Source organism: Sapajus apella, unplaced genomic scaffold, assembly GCF_009761245.1.
Source record: "Sapajus apella isolate SASKATOON/1434 unplaced genomic scaffold, GSC_monkey_1.0 scaffold82, whole genome shotgun sequence".
NCBI classification, from domain to species: Eukaryota; Metazoa; Chordata; class Mammalia; order Primates; family Cebidae; genus Sapajus; species Sapajus apella.
Genome location: NW_022437022.1, coordinates 1494577 through 1514343, shown reverse-complemented (window position 1 = coordinate 1514343; position 19767 = coordinate 1494577). Strand labels below are relative to the sequence as shown.

Sequence of the window (19767 nt, the reverse complement as noted above, 5' to 3'; positions counted from 1 at the left end):
AATAGAAAAAAAATAGCTGAGTACAGTGGCAGGTGCCTGTAATCCCAGCTACTCGGGAGGCTGAGACAGGAGAATCACTCAAACCCGGGAAGTGGAGGTTGCAGTGAGCCGGGATCATGCCAGTGCACTCCAGCCTGGTGGTAGAGTGATACTCTGTCTCAAAAAAAAGAAAGAAGAAAAGAAAATTAGAGTGCTGAGAAATTACACAAAGCTGCAATTTGAAACCAAATCTTGCTCCAAAACACACATCTCCAGGCACCCCATACTGCTCCTCGTGACCCCTTCATTCAGCACACGCTCAGCAATTCCTGCAAGGCGCTGCTAGTCATCTGAGACAGATACAAACCTCAAGCTCATGACATCAGAGAAAGACAGGTTAGCAGGCGTCAACAGTGGTATCAAAACCCACCTCCTACCCCACTGCTTCATACATAGTTCAGGGACCAGAAGGAGCTACATAAGGGAGGCCTATCCGGAATTTCCTTGAATGTCTATGAAATATTACCAACTGAGAGACAGAAACCCACCAGTCATTTTTAAGAAGCACACATGCATATCCTACAGTATTAAATAATTCCAGAAACATCACAACATATAAAAGTGTAATTCCTCAAATTAGCTGCAGAATTTTGTTTATTTATTTATTTATTTTGAGACGGAGTCTCGCTCTGTCACCCAGGCTGCAGTGCAATGGCGCAAATTCGGCTCACTGAAAACTCCACCTCCCAGGTTCAAGTGATTCTCCTGCCTCAGCCTGCTGAGTTGCTGGAATTACAGGCAGGCACCACCACACCCGCCTAACTTTTGTATTTCAGTAGAGGTGTGGTTTCATCATGTTGGCCAGGCTGGTCTCGAACTCCTGACCTCGTGATCCACCCGCCTTGGCCTCCCAAAGTGCTGAGATTATAGGGGCCAGCCACTGTGCCCCACCTTATTTGCACAATTTTAAATTAAAATTATACAATGTATTGATAGCTTTGTTTCAGAAAAAGGCAAACCAGACGCAGAAGGCTTTGTAAAGGCATTTGAGATACAGCAGTCTCAAAATCCACCCGTAAGGAGATCATTGCTTATGACGGGCACATTCTCACTTTTCTTCAAGTTAGAGTAAACTAAATTACGAAAGAAAAATGTAATGCATGTATAGGACTAAGTCCTCACACAGAGTTAAGAATACAGACCGGCAATCTACAAAAGTCTAGAGAAAACAGGTAACCAGTTACAGACGGAAACCACACGAAGCAAATACAGGCTGCGGTGTCCACGGCAGATAAGAACGGCGTCCTGGACAGGCTCGAGGCTCACCTGAGGCCACTCTGCCCCCAGAGCCGCCAGCTGCCGAGCCTTCCCAGTCAACCCCAGCAGCGGAGACCCAACAGCAACGTTCCACTTTTAGACAGGACTGAGCGAACGCGAAGCGCTCAGAGGCAGGAGAGGGCAGAGGTCAGTGCTTTTGGAGGTGCAGATGCCCCATAAAAGGGGAAAGGAACTACAACAGCCTTTCAAAAAATCGCTTCCCCTAAATGGAAGAAGCATTCTAATGACAATCCCTATTTTTTTTTTGTTTTTAGTTCTTTCTTTTTCCAAAAATTCTTCCCTTTTATTTGTAACACATTTTCCTTTAATTTCTTGCCAAGAAAGTGGAATTGCTTGAGGACTCCAGCCATTTCCTGATATCGGCGTTTCCAGAAGCTGAACTTCCTGTAACTACAAAGAAACACCTTTCCCAGCCAAATGGATGCTTTCAGCAGCCTTTCTCTTCCTTTCCCGACCGGCGCCCCCTTGGACGTCACTTGCCAAGGCTGCCTTTTCGGAAATGACTGTCTCAGGACCCAAGGAAACAATGGTTGTGTGTCTTGGCACTTGTTGTCCTCAAGGCACTATTGCAAACACTTGCTATCTATTATCTCATTTAATCTTCACCACAATCTTAACGACTATAGCAAAAGGAACACTGCCAGACATGTTTGTCTCACTCTAAAACCATGCTTGTAAGCACTCTAGGTTATAGTGCCTTCTTGGTGCTTGTTTAACAAATACAGGCACACACACACATTTCTTTATATTTTTTTTTTTTTGAGACGGAGTTTCGCTCTTGTTACGCAGGCTGGAGTGCAATGGCGCGATCTCGGCTCACCGCAACCTCCACCTCCTGGGTTCAAGCAATTCTCCTGCCTCAGCCTCCTCAGTAGCTGGGATTACAGGCACGCGCCACCATGCCCAGCTAATTTTTTGTAGTTTTAGTAGAGACGGGGTTTCACCATGTTGACCAGGATGGTCTCGATCTCTTGACCTTGTGATCCACCCGCCTCGGCCTCCCAAAGTGCTGGGATTACAGGCTTGAGCCACCGCGCCCGGCCACACACACATTTCTTAATGCATCAGACCATCCACTGTTTCTTACTGAGAAGTCACAAAGCACAAGAAAAATACTGACAAAAGCCAGCAGAATATTGATTTTAAAAAAAAAAGGAATAAAACAGCAAGGGAGAATTACATCTCTTTAAGGCTACACACATGCCCTCTCTGAAGCTGATCTCCACCTAATAATAACGGCATTTAGAAAACGCTTAGGTCACGCCAAAACCTGGTACTGAATGCCTTATGCTATCAGCCACATCAGGTGCTTTCCACCACACTACAACCCAGATACAAGAAGTCATAACAATTTTGAATCACAAGCATTTTGCTGGAATACATTTAAAAATGAACCAAGACAAAACAAAGACATTTCAAAAAACACACAGAAAAAAAAAAATGGATAGATCTCCTAATGATGGACCTCACAAAAGGAACAGAACAGTTACACAACACAGAAGGTGCCAAAACTCTGCTCGCACAGTCAGACAGCATGAGAAATGAAATTAAACTAGGGCAGTAATACAATTCACAAAGAATAACCTTTAACACAAAGGCATTCCGGGTGGCTTGCAAAGCCTCTGAAGGATTCAAGCGCTCCACAGAGGGAAAGAACGTGCAGCCACCTTCTCCCCACCCAACCCCATCCTCGTCCCCATCCCGGGAGCCACTCCAAGAAACAGAGAGCAATAGTCACCAGGGTTTTCCCCAGAACAGTCTACAGTGAGAAAGGCGTGTCTCTCAGAAAGAGAACTAGGTGAGTGCACGCTGACGGGCCTGTGCCTTTCAGAGACTTGGGTGTCCCCAGGGGTTACCTGCAGAGACCTCACAAGGAGCTTGCAGCTCCAAGGAGAAGCTTGCAAGGGGAGTGGAAGACTGAGGTTTAAAGGTCAGGAAAGGGTTCTCATAAAATCCAGTAACTTGGAAGGAAGTAGCTGCTAAAATAAAACCAAGGAGTGGACTAGAAGGAAATAATATTAAGTGATAAGACAAAGAAAGCTGTCAACATTAGAAGCAGAACACAGGAAAATAAGCAGGGTGGTATCTAAACCAAAGGAAAAGATCAGTGAGGGGACAGCAAAGAGACCCGCTGAGACACTCCCAGCAATGGTATGAGCTCAAATCCCAAAGAAAACCAGGGCGGAGGGCAAACAGGGCGATCTAAATAATTCAAGTGTCCCCATGAAGGCCTCGACAGAGGGAGGGCTTTGTCCCTCTTGACCTTGGCAGAAAGTTCTCCCAGGGCAGAGTACTGATCAGCCTAGACCCCTAGGCCTGGTACAGAGCGGCTCCCACTCTGCCCTACCAGCCTGCTGACGAACAGGTGCGGGAGTGTCCACTGCCCCTGCTGTCTGGTGAAACCATCAAACCACTGTCACGATAGAACAACTCTAAGAAACTGCTGGGCCCCCTTCAGTGGGGTCATTAAATGGCAACATCACTTGAGGCTACATTTGCACTCACTGGGGAAGCGCTAGTATCTAAAGCTCATGTTTTTACAACAAGGCATCCGGTTTCTTGCTAAAAAGTAGTGATTTCTACCAGCTGAAGCTGGCTGGGCAGCTCTCCAGTGGCTTAAACAATAGTTCACATCATAAGTATGAAACTATCAACTGCATCAGTCAAAAATTATATTAAAATAGAAGTATTGTTTTCCATGTTCAAATCTGCCCATGACGTCAGAAAGGAGTTGATAAGATACCCACAAGGAGTACTGATGCTTGCGATTTCTTTTAATATTCATCATTTGACATTTTGGGATCTCGTGTAGGAGAAGTAAGCAGGAGGCCAGAGGAAGACAGAGATCAATCACACTTTGGGGGCTGACAAACGAAACCATGATCCCAGGAGGAAGGCCATAAAAACATGACCCCCTAAATGAACACATCAACAACAAAGTCAGGCAATTCACCATTAATTCAATGCCACTGCAGTACCTTCTTGCTATTTCTGAAATTTAATTACTGAAAGGGAAGTAAGTTCAAAAATCAAAACGTATAAAATGGGGTAACACTGAAACGTCTCCCCACAACCCTGGTTTTCCATCCTCCGGGACCCCTCCTCCCTTCACCTCCCTTCACTCCCAGCAAGTGTTACATCAACAGTTTCTTGTGTTTCTTTCCAGTTTCTTTATACAATTACAAATGGAAGTATATGTTTTTATTGTCCTTTCTAACACAAAAAATGTATGTATCTGAACATGTGTGTGTGTGTGTGCATGTATGTGCACGTGTGTTATTTACACCTTGCTTTTTTCACATGACAGTGTATCTGGAAGATCTAACAGACATTCGTTTTCACTGTTGCAAATGTTACTTCACCAGGGCCCTACTGGTAGATAGACCATTAGGTGGTTTCCAATGTTCTGTTTCAAACAACACTGCACCACATTCATATCTTGTTAAGTCATATTTACCTGTGTGTATGTCTGAGTGATAAATACCCAGAAGAATTATTGACTCAATGGGTACATGCATTTTTAATATTGACGGATACTGCCAAATTGCCTTCCTCAGTAGCTACACCACTTGATGCGTCCACCAGGAAAGTACAGAAGCACCTGCCTCCTCACAGACTTGCCAACAGTGTGTTATGAAGTTTATGAATATCTGCAGATTTCACAGGTAAAAAGGCTGCCACTGTGTTATTTTCAATTGCACTCCTCTTATAAGGCTGAGCAACTCTTCATGTTTTTAAAGAGCCATTTACTTCCCTTTTACTGTGATTTGTCTTGTTTATATCCTTCGATTATTTTTTATTAGGTTATTCTTCTTCTTAGTCATTTCTAAGACCTCTCTTCTTAATCATTTCTAGGAACTCTTTATATATTAAGAAGATTAGCACTCTGCTGTGATAGGAGCGTTAAGTGCTTTCTCTAACACCAAAATTCAAGAACTACAGGGAGTTCTTAACATGGTGTTGGAGCTTCTGGCATGCTACGGGACATGGAGAGGCAGGAAAGGCACCAGGCCTCGACAGGAACATGCCAAGACCTGGCTTACAGGATCTGGGGCAATACCAAGGCATTTCATTTTGTTATTTTAATGTGGATTAACGTACCAATCTTTTCTTTACTTCTGGATTTTGAGTCCTATTGAAAGGGTCTCCCACTCCAAGGCTAGAAAAGGATTTCTTCATTTTCTTTTCTTTTTATAGTTTCCTCTTTTTACATTTAAATATATATACTTAAATATGTATTAAATACACACACACACACACACACACACGCACACACACACACATATATATATATATATATATTCCATTTAGAATTTATCCTGGAAGTACACTCCATGGAATGATCTATTTTTCTTTTTTTCTAAGTGTCCCCAAATCATTTATTCAGTAGTCTATCTTCGCTTTTCCGATATGAAATGACACTTTTATAACCCCTTAGATTCCATGACTTGTCTGGGTTTGTTTTAACACTTTTCTGTTCTGTTGCATTATTTCGTCTACCTATCCACATGCCAGTTCCACTGGTCTTAATTCCTGAGGTTTTATAAGTAGGTCTTTAATCTGCCTTTAAAAATTAGATGATATATGTAATCATGAGAAGCAGAGTATAGTCCTAGAAAGTCATGATAACTGGTTAGACAACCTCTGATCCTGGGACACCAAGAAAATTTGAAATGTATGTAACCCTGAGACCCCAATATCATATAGAATTATCACATCCACGAAGCCATAGGAACCAAGCTCTTTTTTGTTGTTGTTTCATTTTGTCTTTTGAGGTAGGGTCTCCCTTGGTTGCTCAGGCTAGAGTGCAGTGGCGTGATCATGGCTCACTGCAGCCTCAACCTCCCAGCCTATTTTGGATTTTCATTTTAGAAACAAGGTCTCACTATGTTGCCCAGGCTGATCTACAACTCCTGGGCTGAAGCAAGGCTCCCACCTCAGCCTACAAAGTGCTAGGATTACAGGCAAGAGCCACCTCTCCAAGCCTTCAAAGCCCTTTTGGATATCATTTTAGATGTTTATTTCAGAAGCTGCTAAAACCATAACACCGAAACACAAATTACATCCTACACAAATACCTACAACTTGAATTCTATACAATCATGCTGCTTTTTCTCATTCTGCACCAGCCTCCACCCCTCCCTGGACTACAACTCCGCAGTTACCTGCTGGTCTGTTTTTTTCCAACAGAGTGAACTGCTCTTTATGCAAAACTGCTTCTTACACAGAACTTACCAACTTTTAAAAGGCCAAATACTCTTGTATTTTGATAAATAATTCATCATATTCAAACACATCAGCCCTTCATAAGCAACACTTTCTCTTTGCTACGTAGAAAATGTTTTCATCAAAGTAAAAAGCTTTTTATCACTGCCCCAGGAAATGAAACTGAGGCATCTAGAATGCTCTAAACACTGTCTCCTTCCTTTACGTCACCTGTGGTGGCTGCTCCACACCAAGCCACGGTCCAGCCGCTCGGGCATATGAACACGCTGTGTTCACAGTAGCTCAGAAGACTGGCCACTGATGCCAAGTAGTGTATTTGGATTCCCTGAAAATACCACAAATGAAGCAAAAATGAAGTTTCAAGTCATGCCAGCAACATTTTACAATCACATTATTTATTTAATTACTTATTTCCCTTTAGGAAAATTAGTATTTTTAAAGGACCGTTTCAATCCTATTCCCTCACTTAAGCACCTTCACTAATTATCGATTCATTCAACTTACTTTGTTTGGCAATGTGCTAGGCACCGAGGTTAGGAAAACGAATAAAACACGCTTCTCTCCTCAAAGAACACACTGGCTAATGGGAGACAAGCATGAAAGCAGACAATTGTGAGCACCAGGAACGACGGAAGAACGGATGAGCAGACCACGACCAAGCCTGGGAAGACGCAGGGAAAAGGGGTTCCGGGGTACCTGCCACAACCAAGAGGAAAGACTCCTCATCAGGGGATCACAGTGACACGGAAGCACTAGCCACACACTAAATCACACTCCAGGAAGTGGAGAAACGGTGGAATGGAAAGGCCAGACAGCTGAGGGCCTGAGAGCTCTGCAAGGGCACAGAAGGAACTTGGGCTCCACGCAGGCACGGCTTTCCCCAACACGGGCCTCTACCAGCGGCCCCCCAGAACGCCCCTCATCAGGTCTGGTTCCCTCATGAGCCGGCAACCCCTGGAAAGCAAGGCACAGCTCTGTCTTGGGTTTCTAATGCCAGTGATGCCAATGGGAAGCAATGAGCAGGAAACATACCATAAATATCTGCCTGTCATGGTATCTCCCCACGCCGTGTCCTCTGGCCCTCCCCACACCTTCCCCAGTGCAAAGCTGGACTCAGTGTGTAAGAAAGTCCTGAGGCACCAGGCCAGCTTTCCCCATCCCTTCTCCTTAGCGCGAAGCCCCCCAGCCATGAGATCGTCCTACTGCACGGGCGCTGACTTCTGGCTGTGCATCTGGAGCCTGGCGCCTCATCCAGGTGCTCTCTCCTCTCCGGAACCTTGCCCTCGCTCAGCTCCACATACCAAATACGCTTCCACCCTCAAGGTATCACTCCGACTGGGCTCTGCCGGTCAACTTGCATCAAGATACATATCTGAATTGTGCGTACCTTTGTGTTTGGTGTATGTTTTAAATGCAGCATGTATGAACATTTACTCTGCCAGCTCCTACTCCAACCCCCTCCACACACCACTAATGCCTGTCTTCCTCAACTATTCATCTAATGGCATCACTCTCCTAAAAAGTTCCCAGTCACTCCTGTCATCCTCCTCACTGTCCAGCTTCCAGCCTCCAGTTCCAATCTCAGCAGGGCTGGGCCATCACCTGGCAGCTGGCCTCCCGCTCTCCCCACCCTGTCCCTGCCTCCCCAGCTCACGCTCAGGTGGCCAAAGTGCCATCCAATTGGGAGAAACGGGAGTCAGGAGCTGGGGAGAGCACTGTGCATTTTCCACCCCCCTCTACCGAAAACCCCAGCAGTCCACAAGCCCCCACACTGGTTCCTTCCAAGCTTCCCACTCTGAGGAAGAGGTTTCCTTCTTGCGTCCAAACACTTCTCAGGTCCTGCGTGTCCGACTCGTCCTGTTCTCTTTATGGTTTGTTTCCACCCTGCTTCCTGTTTCTTCAAGGTCCTTTTCTTCAGCAAATCAACATCCCAAGTCAATTCTCCATGCAGGAAAAGCCGTGTCTACCTGTCCACAGCTGAGATTCAAACAGCCCCATCTGCCATCCTCCCCACACTGGCATTGGGCATTATCTCTGCTACTCCACTCCCATCTCCCGACCAAGGCCATGCCGACCTCCTGGCTGCTAGAACTCACCTGCTTTCTGGGGCATCTGGCTCCTTCCCTCTTGAGGCTCCCCTTCTGAACTCCGGGGCGTGCTACCTTCCATCTCAGGATCTCTCTGGCTCACTCCTCGCCAGGGTGCCCCATGGCTCTGTCTTCGTCTGTCCTATCCTACACCCTCTGCTCACTCCCACTATTCACTTCTGGTCTCCATTCACGACTGTGGCTTCAACTACTACCTTGGTGTTGCAGAGTCCAAATTTCGCTTTCTAATCCAGTTCATAGCACAGAGTTCCAGAGGGCCATCCGTTCAGGTGTCAAACTTCAGCCAGGCACTTACACTGCACCCAGCAATGGTTCATTAACGAACTCCGTCTGTATTTCCCTCAGAACCAAATGTCATTGAGGCATCTATATACTATCCCTGGGGACACGCAATCCCATGATATTAGATGCTGTGCCTGCAGTTTCTATGCTGTGGTCTTGATCGATCCTTTGGAGAAATCCTCCCAGGCTTTGTTTATCCGACTGCCTTCCAAGCATCCGCATCTCAGACTGACAACGCCAAACGCCACGCCTGATTCCGCGCCCACCCCACGTGCTCCTCCTCCAGGCTTCCCGTCCCAATCCCAGTGAACAGCCCACCATTTACCCAATCTTTCCAGCCAAAAACCCAGGCATGGATTCTGGATTCCTCTCTCTCCCTCAGCTCCCCACATCCAACCCACCTGCCAGTCTCACACGTAACCTCCGAACACCTCCTGAACCGCCGCAGCGTTTTGCTTCTAGTATCATCACCAAGATCCAAGTCACCATTGCTTTTTGTCTTGGCTATGACAGCAGCCTCCATGACTCCCTGTACCTACAACAACCCTCTTGATTCATTCACCAAACTGCAGCCAGAATGAGCTTGAGATCATAAACCATGGATCACCCACCTGCTGAAAACCTCCCAAAAGCCTCTGCTTTCACTCAGAGTCAACCACAGATTTTCCCGACTGATAAAGCCCTCATACGCTCATCTGCCTCTGGCACTTCATTCCGTGCCACTGTCTGGTGGGCTCAGCCCCAGCAGCACGGACCTCACCCCACTCCTCTGCCTCATGAGTCCCCTCTGCCTGGGGTGCTCTTCCCCCCATAACTGCATGGCTGACGACACCTTGTCATTCAGAGGCCATTTGTGCAGCTCCCGTTCAGAGAGACCTGCACAGACCAAGGCAGGGAGTCACACACTACATGGGCCACTCCCAGTGTGCAACCACCGTGCAGATTTGTTTTGTGATGTTTTGTTTGTTTGCCCGCCTGGTTCTTGTCTACACCACCAGAGTGCGGCACCACACAAGCAGAGACGATCCCTATACCAAGGAGGCTGTTTAACACATAGTAGGTGCTCAATCGTCATACTTCCCATTCTGATGTCGCTTTTCTCTGGGCATGGAACTACTCCCATCCTACCCCCGCCACACACACACACACCCCGACCTTTCCAATCCAGAAACTAAGGAGTCAGATATCTCCTGCCTGATCCAACCAGCCACCAGCCGTGTGACTATCACCTGCTGTCCCCTGCTTGCATCACTCCCCACCAATCATGCACATGGCCCGTCTCTGGTTCATGTCCCTGGCCCCATCTCTGGTCTGGCTCCCACCTCTTCTCATCTCTGAGGACTCTGCCAACGAGACCAGCCCTCTCCCTCCAGTCACACAGAAACCCAGCTCTAGCATAGACAACATTCCTCCTGCCTGCCTTCCACGGCTGTTTCTATAGAGTCCTCTGAGGATTCACTGTAAAGGATCCTTAGCTTAGCCTAAAGAATCCCCTCTCCTGTCTTACCACCCGGGTCCCCAGCTCAGCCCCTGTCCCAGGCTGCTTTCCACCCTGCCACCTTAGAAGTTCCCTTCCCAGGCTTCTTCTCGCAAGGCTAAGGCACTGCTTCTTCCTGCCTTGTGAAACCATTCCAGGACCTCCCAGTCAGAGGGTGTCTGGTTCTCACTGGCTGCAGAGTGCTCCGCAGCCCATCTGTGGATGGTGAGCGTGTCTGTGAACTCATCCACCTCTCCTGTGAGCTGGGTGCTCCTCGAAATAACTGATTTTGTCTCATGCACCTTGGAATCCTGAGTCCCATACAAAGGAACTTTCAAAGAGTGCTTATCGATTTCTCGGTTTCTTGAAGACAGGCACCACGTTTTGTTCTGTTTAGATGTGCTTTGGCTTTCATCTCTGAATTTCCAACACAGGCATTTGAGTACCCTCCCTATGTGTGTCAGCCACTGTTAACAGTCTCAGGGAAACAACCAAAAGAGACACCAGCCCTCAGGCTCTCATGGACCTTCCAAAGAGGGAGGGCAGGCAATAAACAGATAAGCAAAGAAGGGAGCAAGATAATTTCAGAAAGCAGTGAGTGCCACAAAGAAAACAAGAGTACTAGATACCTTCTGCTCTCCTCGCAAGATTAGCAGCTCTTCTGTCCCTGTGGAGTTCTCCTTTAGACAGACTTAGAAAAAAGATCAGCTGGAGGAGCCTAATTTACATTTTAAAAGGAAATTAAAATGTTTTGAATTACAACTAAGAGTTTTCCTTTTAAGGGAAAATATTCGTTTTACATGAAAATTATTTTTTCTCTCAGATTGCATCAGCTGTTTTGAAACAAACAAAAATTAACAATGTGTTCGTTGGTGAAATGTGCACCCCACTATGTTTAACCTGCTTTGTAGTAAACAAAATCCTCATATTTGCTTGACTACTGCACTGAATTTTTTTTCCTAATGGAGTGAAAAAAGTTTTAAGTGCAGAAATTATCTAAGACTAATATACTGGTCGGGATAGCAGACCACACCAACTCCCAGTGTTTCTACTGCGTTTCCTTTTTTAGGAATTGTCTTTGTCCATGCAGGCTTCTCAAAATTAAAAGTGGAATTTCATGAAAGTAAACATTAATAACCTAAAGAATCCCATCAGTTTCAACAGTTCTGCTCTTTGGCCTTAAGTTCTTTCTGATTTCCCAAGCAAAAAAATAGGTCACCCTTCCACGGAGGGCTGAGGGCTGAGACACTCAAGTCAGCACCCGGGCTCTGCAGGAAGAAGCCACAGCCTTGCTTTGCTGGTTATCCATAGCTATATTCCAAGACCTTTGAGGGACCTGTTATCACTATTTCAATCTCCCGCAAACAATTTATACTCAGGAGGTACTCAACAGGTATCTACGAGTTGGCCTTGGCCGTTGGCTGATGTAGACCCATTTCTACTGCTGAGTGTTGGTCTGGCATTTTTCTGCAACCTCCCTCTCCCTGAGCCCACAAAGAGAAGCTAAAGGCAAAGTCTAGTGTAGTTTGTATGTGTTAAATGAATTTGCTCTTAAAAGAGATCATATTTATCTCAGTTTGTTCAAGCGTCGGCCAAACAGTATCTTATGTCTCAAGAAACACTAAGAGTGGTCACTGAGGATTGTGGAGCGCATTTAAACTCCACAATTCCTGGGAATATACACATCTCCTGTTTTGAATATTTGGGAAATACACAATCAATTATAGTCTGAAGATATCTGGAGTCGGCATTCATAATTTTTTTCCCATCTTATTTTCCTCACTTTCATGGTATCCTCCTTGACCAACCGGGGTTTTCCTTTGTCTCTATCTTTCTGTGTCAAATGAGTAGCTAACCGGGAAAACACAGACATCAGAGAGAGCTGGGGGCGGATTTGTGGTTCCCGACTGTCCTCGTTTCCATGGGCGGGCATGCCTCAGAGCCCCTGATCTCTGCAGCCTCGTGACATCAGAGCAGCCGCACTGACCAGCAGCGCAGACAACCTGAGCTGTCTTCTCCAGAAGACCAAATGCCACTCACACTGGTCTATCCAGCACGACTTCTCGGCTCTGCACTGCACAGAACCGTTTCCTACTCCAGTGGCAACTTTTGCCACAATGAAGTGTGAAGCTGGGTGCCTGAGGAAGAGCCCAGAGGTCAGCAACTAGTGGCACATGGCAGGACATGAGGTGAAGCCAGGAACGGCCTGATAAGGGCAGAGTAAAGGCACTGGGCATGGTGGCCACTGACCCCTGGCATTAACGTCAAACCTGCTTCTAGGGGGCTCCGTGTCTCTCACTGGTTGGCGAACACCTCCCACAGCAGCTTCCTGGCTTCCTTCTTTCCGTCTCTGGGGCCTGGCTCCTGGCAGCAGCTCTTACTAAGTGTTGTTGTTTGGTGCATGAGTGAGCAAACCAGCCAGTCAGTGTGAAGAGCCAAAACGCAGAGCTACAATGGACAGGAGCAAAGCTGGCATATCATACCTTCTATGCATGATTTGCTTTTGATGGTAACAAAAATAAAACCAGCATTCACCAAACCATAACTGGACACAGCAGCCCTTACATGTCAACCTGCGTATCAGACCAAGAGGAGATCAAACTGAAAGAAAAAAAGAATAACAACACTCAACAATTAGACACAGCTGTCTGTGTTTGGGCATTTTTACATTTTTACAGAATCTAGAAATTATTTTTCAGAAGGCTGATTTTTTAAATGGCAAATATCACAAAACACTGTCCAGCTTCAGTATTTTAGCAATTCAGACCAGTAGCTTGTCAGGCCGCAATAGACAGAAACAAAGACCCAGGGTGGAGACAAGCAGGTCAGAGCAGAAACTGGCTACTCTGCTTTAAGAATCAGTCTCTCCCTTGCCCAAGCTGGAGTGAAGTGGGTCTGATAATAGATTTTGTTTAAAAGTATCTTCTCATTTACTGCCTTAGTCATGTCCCAAATGAGACTGTCCTAACCTTTTGCTCCTGTTCAAGCCCAAAGCTACTGCTCTGGGCAGGGCAGGGTGTGGGGTGAGAGGTGAGGGGACGGCTCTTGAGTGTCCCCTGACAAGTGTGGTTTCTCTGATGCTCCCACTTCTCTTTGCTGGGCCTTTCTGCAGAGTAGACCCTTCTACTGACTATTCTTCTCTCCGGGGATTTTGTCTTTCTAAAGGGGCAACCTGCTAAGAATCCCCTGGGAGGACTAAGCCCTCTACCCAGAGCCGCAAATCTCTGTTCCCCTCCACAGCATCCAGCATGGCCCTGAACACAGGCGCCAGCAGCTCCAACAGAAGCTCCAGCATCTCAGGACCACGGGCTTTTCCCAGAAGACTACAGTCCTGTGTCTCAGTCACACCACCACCCCCCCAGGATAGCTTGTCACTGCAAGGTACAGCAGACTTCAACCCTCCACCCCAAGTCGACAGCCAACTGAGAAAAGTTAAGATGTTTATTTTTTCAAAAAAGAATTCACAAGCTCACCACTTAGGGGACCGGGAAGAACCCCAGTCCTACACCAGGCCTACAGGCTGACCGCAACACCCCGGGAGAGCTGGTGGGGCCCCATATTCTCTGTACCATCTTCAATGTGTCGCCATGTGGGTCCACTTCAGTAAGGAAAGTGCTTCTACCGACCACATCTCTGGCCAACAGAGAAGGCCACATGCTCTGTCCACAGACACCCATCCCCAGACCCCTTTCCCACCTAGACTGCAGCTGGGTTCCAGACTGAAATGGGGTGGGGGGCAGACACCTCGGGGAGGACTTGCGGGTCAGCTGGGAGCACCGGGCCAGCACCCTCTCAGCCAATTAAGTGGCGAGAGGCTACTGACCACGCGGCATTCGCCGTGGACTGGCCCATGCTAGGGAAGCGGGGTTACAAGGAGCGGCCGATCCCGGCGCTTGCCAGCACGGGGGCTGCATCCCAAAGATGCCTGGGCAGGCAGTGAGCCCGGATCAGCTCCGGCCGCGGGGAGGGGCTCAACCCCGGGTGCCCTGGAGACGCGGGTCGGCCCAGGCCTGGGATTGAGCAGCAGCTGGGAGCGGGAAACCGAAACAGCAATCCTGGAAGAGCTTCTGCCCTGAGAAGGCGCCGCGGAAACGCGGCTCCTCAGCGAGGCGCAGACAAAGGCTCGGGTGCGCACGCGGTGGACGGTGGCTCCGGAGCCGAGCTCTGGGCCGCGAGGAGCCGCGCCCGGCTCGGCTGGCGCCGGAGTCGCCCGGGGGACCCATGGGCGCGACCTCCCGGACCAGGAGGAGCTCCCACCCGGCCCCGCCGCGGTCTTCCCGTCCTCACCATGCTCGCCCTCCACCCGAGACGCCCTCCTCCTCTGCGCACCGGGCGCCTCCTCTTTCCTCACTGTCTCCCGCCAGCCTGGTTCCTTCTAGCGAACCCCTGCCTCGACTTTTCTCCTCAATTTTGTCCCCCACCCGCGTGACAGGCCTTCTGCCACCTCTGCCCCAGCACGCTCTCAGCCCCGCGCCCGCGGGTGGCGAGGAGTGGCAGCCACGCCACAGTGGGCCCGGGGGCGCATCCCGCGGGTCGGGGGCGGCGGCGCCTTTCTCTTCCACCCTAGCGCCCCATTGTCTTTCCCTTCTCTCTACCAGCCCGGACCCCAGAGACGCCCCAGGACCAACAGGACGCGGCCTGGGGTGGGGGTGCGTCCCCTGGGTAGAGAGGCACCGGTCTCCACCCCGCCACTCCATGCTATGGCTGACGACGGTCACTGCGCGGGGTGGGAGGCCGGGCGCGCCCACTCCGAGTCCCGGAGAACGGCGGTGCCTTCACGGTTGGAAGCGCAGGGTTCCGAGGCCCCGGCCTCCCTCACCCCAGCTAAAGGGACCGGGTGGGCTGGACCCCCAAGTGGAAGGAAGCGCGTCTGCTCCAGCCAAATGGCCACAGGCTCAAGAGGGAGGAACCTGGCTAAGTGGTCACAAAGTTGAGAGTATAAATACGCGCCGGAGGAGCGTGGCCAGAAACGGCACGAGAGGCAGGGAAGCAGGCGGCAGGTCCCGCTCGAAACGCCCAGCTCCCGCCGCCCTCCTGGGCCTCCCTTCCCCCACGCGCACGCGGAGCTTGGGAAACCCCGGTGTCCCCGCGCGGCCAAGGCTCCCGTGCTCCGCCAGGGGCACTGGCTCCTGCCCCTCCAGAAAATCCCGCTGGGGGCTCCATGCCGGGACACCAGCACCCCGCTCGCCACTCGCTCCCAACCCAGCCGCTCAAGACCCCAGCCCGCCCCCAGGGACGAGGAGACGCCCCACCTCCGGGGAACTAGGAGCAGGCCACTTACTGGGGCTGAGGAAGCACTCGGTCAGCCTTCGGAAGCAGCTCGCATTATTAGAAGGTCCATCTTCCATGTCGGAGCCGAAAAGCAGCGCGGCCGCGGCGGCAAGGGCGAAGCCGGCGCCCAGGGGACGCCGCGGAGTTTGGCCGCCGCCGCCTGGGCCAGCGCCGGGGAAACCTGGGGAGCCCGCGCGGCTGGCGGCCGAGCCGAGGGGGAGCCGGGGCGGCGGCGGCGGCGGCCGGGGCCCGGCGCGGGCTGGGAGCAGCAAGCCCTGGAGCGCAGGCGAGAGGAAGAGCCGCCGCCGCCCGCCGCCGCTGCCACCGCCGCCGCGGTGACTACTGCTGCTGGGGACGCTCAAGGGAGCTGCCTCTTGTCCTCCTCCTCCTCCTCCGCCAGCATCGCCGCCTCCTCCCGCCGCCGCCGCCGCCGCTGCGCCCTCCCTTCCTGGGAGACGCACGGGGAGGTGAAAGGCAGCTGAGGAGGGGAGAAAAGAGGGGGGCGGCGGGGGGGGCGGCGGCCAGAAGTAAAAGGAAGATGGAGAGGAGGAGGGGACCCGGGAGGAGAAGGCGAGCGCCAAGGGAGCGCGGGCCGCGACCCAGCCGCAGCCGCCGCCGCGCGCAGAGAGGGCGCCGGGACCCCCCGCGGGGCTGGCGCGGCCTGCGGAGGAGTGGGGCGGGCGCGGGGGCGCGGCGCGCTCTGCCCGGCCGCGGCCAGGCCACGCGGGGGCCCGGCCCGGGCCCGCCGCGCTCCCCCCGCCGGCCGCGCTGCGCCTGGGTTCCGGGCGGAGTTTGCCCCGGCCGCAGCCCGGCTGGTCCCCGGCCGTTGGCGGGGGACCCTGGGGGCGGGGAGCGAGAGGCTCCTCGGGACTGGCCATGGTTCCTCCCCGGGCCGCGGAGAGGGCAGGCCGCTGGCTGGCGGGCGGGCGGGAGGGGCGCAGCGGGCCGGGGCTCGGTGGGCTCCGCCCCCGCTGGACCTGCCCACCGCCGCTGGCCGCCCGACCGGCAGCCTGGTCCTTCTCTCCGGTCTTCTGGTTTCTCCCAGTCCAGTCTTCACATTGTGCTCGGCTTGGGCTGCGGAAGGAGCCGGGGCCGGGGGCCAGGCCCGGGCGACGGCTCCCGGCTACCAGCAGGCGCGCACAATCGGCGCCCTCCCGAGCGGGAGCGAGGGGCGGCGGAGACCCTCCCTGCGAGCGAGGCGTGGCGTGGTCTGTGAGCGCTCCGGCGGCTGAGCCTCGGCGGCGGCTGGAAAGCAACGGAGAAAAGCGCCGCAGTGCCGCTGCCCGTGGAGGCGGTGGTGGCGGCGGCTGCAGAAGACGCCCACTGGCGGAGCAGGCGCTCCCCACGCCGCCGCCTCCCGCGCCCACGTAGCGCGCCCCGCGGGACTCGGCCCCTGCGCCAGGCTCCGGCACCCGCGTGGCCCTCGGCACGCCGCCGGCATCCCGGACCCGAGCGGACGGGCAGAGCAACCGCTGCGTCTCCTCCTGGCCCTGTCACATCTCGGTCCGGTGTTCGGGATTCTAAATCCTGAGTCCCGCAGCGGCTCCAGCTGTGCGCTGCTGGGCGAGCCACTTCGGCCTGCCGGTTGCCCCAGCCAGGGAATACTCCTGGTGGCCGGCCAGCAGCTCCAACCCTGCTGTGCTCAGTCCGAGCTCCCGAGGGACAGTTCCAACTAGGACCTTTGGTCGGAGTTAAATGAACACTCAGTGTTTCCCATAAACTAGGGTTTGAAATACTGTTCCTCCCCAGGACACTCTCTCGGATAGTCACTTTAAAACGAACTTCGTCTGCACAAGCCCAATTTGTATTGGTTGGGGTTAAAGAACGGAAAGGGCAAACTGTGGCCAAAATGAGCAAGACCATTGCCCCCAAACCCAGAGGTTGCCTTGCCATCTGCGGCTTTCTTGGACACTCCCACTCGGTAGTCACGAATCCAAGCAGTTGCCACTGAGGGAAAATGAGCCGCCCAATGGGCGCTCAGAACTAGGAGCCGCCAAAAGTTTGGGGAAGTTGGAGCACAAGGGCGCACAGATGCGCAGGTGTCGGTGTTCGGGCAGGCACGCGGGGTGGGGTCACCACGGCCCGCTGGGTCGGAGGAGAGGCGGTGGGTCTGCTGTCCCACGGTGGCACGGGCTGTCCTGACTCCCAGGACGAGGTTACTTTCCCCGGAGTGGAGCACACGCGCCAAAGCCCATCTTTCACAAAGGGCAAAGCGGTCACCCAAGCGCGAGACGTGCGCTATGGTGTAGCAACTGCGCTGGCCGAGGGCCCTGGGCTCCCGCTGTGCGCTGAGTCCTGGGGCCGTTTCTCGCCCTACACGTTTTCTTCTCTCTATCCAGTTTCACATGTATTTTTATGTTGAAGCGCGCTCCAGATTCCTCACTAGTCAGTTCTTTCCCCGATTCCCATCCAAACTCCCCACAGTGGAAAATAACACTTTTGTATTTGCACAAACTGAGCAGTTGGGATGCGAAGGACATGCTGGGGCTCCCCTCCCCGAGTAAAGTCCACAGACGTCTCCGCGACTCCCACACGGATCCTGAGTGTCGCGTGTAACGGGCATCAGCCTTGGCACTCACTGGGTCAGAATCCCTACATTCGTGGAAGAAGAAAATGATTGTGGTGACTCTTACCTTAGGAGGGCTGCCTTTGTTTTTGAATTTTTTTTCGGCAAAGAAAAAACTAGAATGATTGAGCCAGGCTGTCCGCAGCCTCCCGGCTTGACGCTTCTCCGGCCGCGCAGATTCCACTCCGCTTACTTTGCTGCGAGTCTGGAGTTTGTGACGTAGCGCCTGGACCAGGCAGGAAGACTCTGGGGGCTGCCCGCACATTCAGGAAAGACACGTTTCTCCTCAAGTGTTTATTGTTCCTTTCGTTACATGCAAAAATGTTTCTCCTTGTCATTTAAGTTTCCTTATCTGCATTTTGAAGTTATTAAAGCGATTTTTTTCAGTTCCAAGAAAATATACATTTAACTTGCCTATAAGCCCCCTTGCGGGCGCAGGAGACGGAGTAGGAAACACCAAATATTTGTCCCGGGAGTCCTTGTTAAATCGGGAGGCAAACTTTGGAATTTTCATTCACCCTTTCCCAGAATCAACCTCCTGTTTACCTTTCGTCCTTCTTTTCTCCAAGTGCTTGCTGCAAGGGACGTTTTCCTGGACAAATTTAAATCACAAAGCATGACAGCGGGAAAGGAACAAGCTGAGGAGGGGTTTACTGATTAGCTGTGAAATTTGGATACATGGTCTCCCTCCTTCATACTGGTGTCCGCGTTTGTAAGTCTCAGAGGCATTCAGCCACTTTCTTTTCTTCGTGAACTTTGCTTAGTTGAAGACTTTAATGACAAAGGCGCAGACACACAGGCTCCGTCACTCACCTGTGCTCAGGTGCTGCAGCGCCCGCCGGAAAACGCGCTGCTTGCAGATTCCTTTCCTTCCCTTTGAGTTTCTTTACTAATATATCAGAAAGAGGAGAAGGCTGTGACACTACATTTTTGTTACTCCAAACCTTTTGTGAATAAACGCATCGGCCCGTAATTGAGGGAACACTGTATTCTGAGAGTTCCCATAAAGGCTGCAATATAGTGACATGGCAAAATGTTACTAGACTACAGGGCAATTTAAGCATACTGTCATCGTCAGGAGTAGAGGAAGAGCGATGGCAGAAATTCACAAGGTTGCAGTGCTCTCGGTAAAATAAACAATTTTCCATACTTTCAGCTGAGGAAATGCCAAGCACAGAATTTGCAAATGTTGCGAAGAAAAAAAAAAAACTAACTAAGTAAAAGAATATTAAGAGGGTAGTTAACACCAGTAATGGTGCCAAAATAATGATGACCATTACTACTAGTTCAACATTTAAAAATAATATAAAACATTTGTCTCTGTTTTTTACCAAGGAAGATGATCAAGAGTTTTGTATTGCTAATGAAACTTCAAATTAGTGGACCTATACAACCATAACTATATGTAAATTCTCCAGACACTCTTCTACATGTTGTTATTTTTAAATCAAGTTAATTCTATATTACTTTTAGTATTTATGCCTGACGTTTATTTATAGAGGAATTAATACCTGCCTGAT

The 19767-nt window shown here is 51.0% G+C and overlaps 1 protein-coding gene across 5 annotated transcripts in view; it reads right to left on the bottom strand.

Annotated features, from left to right (window-relative positions):
• Positions 1 to 19767, bottom strand: part of PDE10A (phosphodiesterase 10A) — a 685830-nt gene that overhangs the window by 330248 nt on the left and 335815 nt on the right. The window contains exon 1 of one of the 5 annotated variants that reach the window (XM_032253239.1): positions 15692 to 16215. The exons of 2 other annotated variants lie outside the window; for them this stretch is intronic. In XM_032253239.1, coding sequence (XP_032109130.1) covers positions 15692 to 15758 — 67 coding nt within the window. In that variant the 5' untranslated portion in view covers positions 15759 to 16215. Of the gene's footprint in view, positions 1 to 8639; positions 10214 to 15691; positions 16216 to 19767 lie in introns of those variants that run through there. 2 more of the 5 variants (XM_032253237.1, XM_032253235.1) reach the window with 2 other exon arrangements.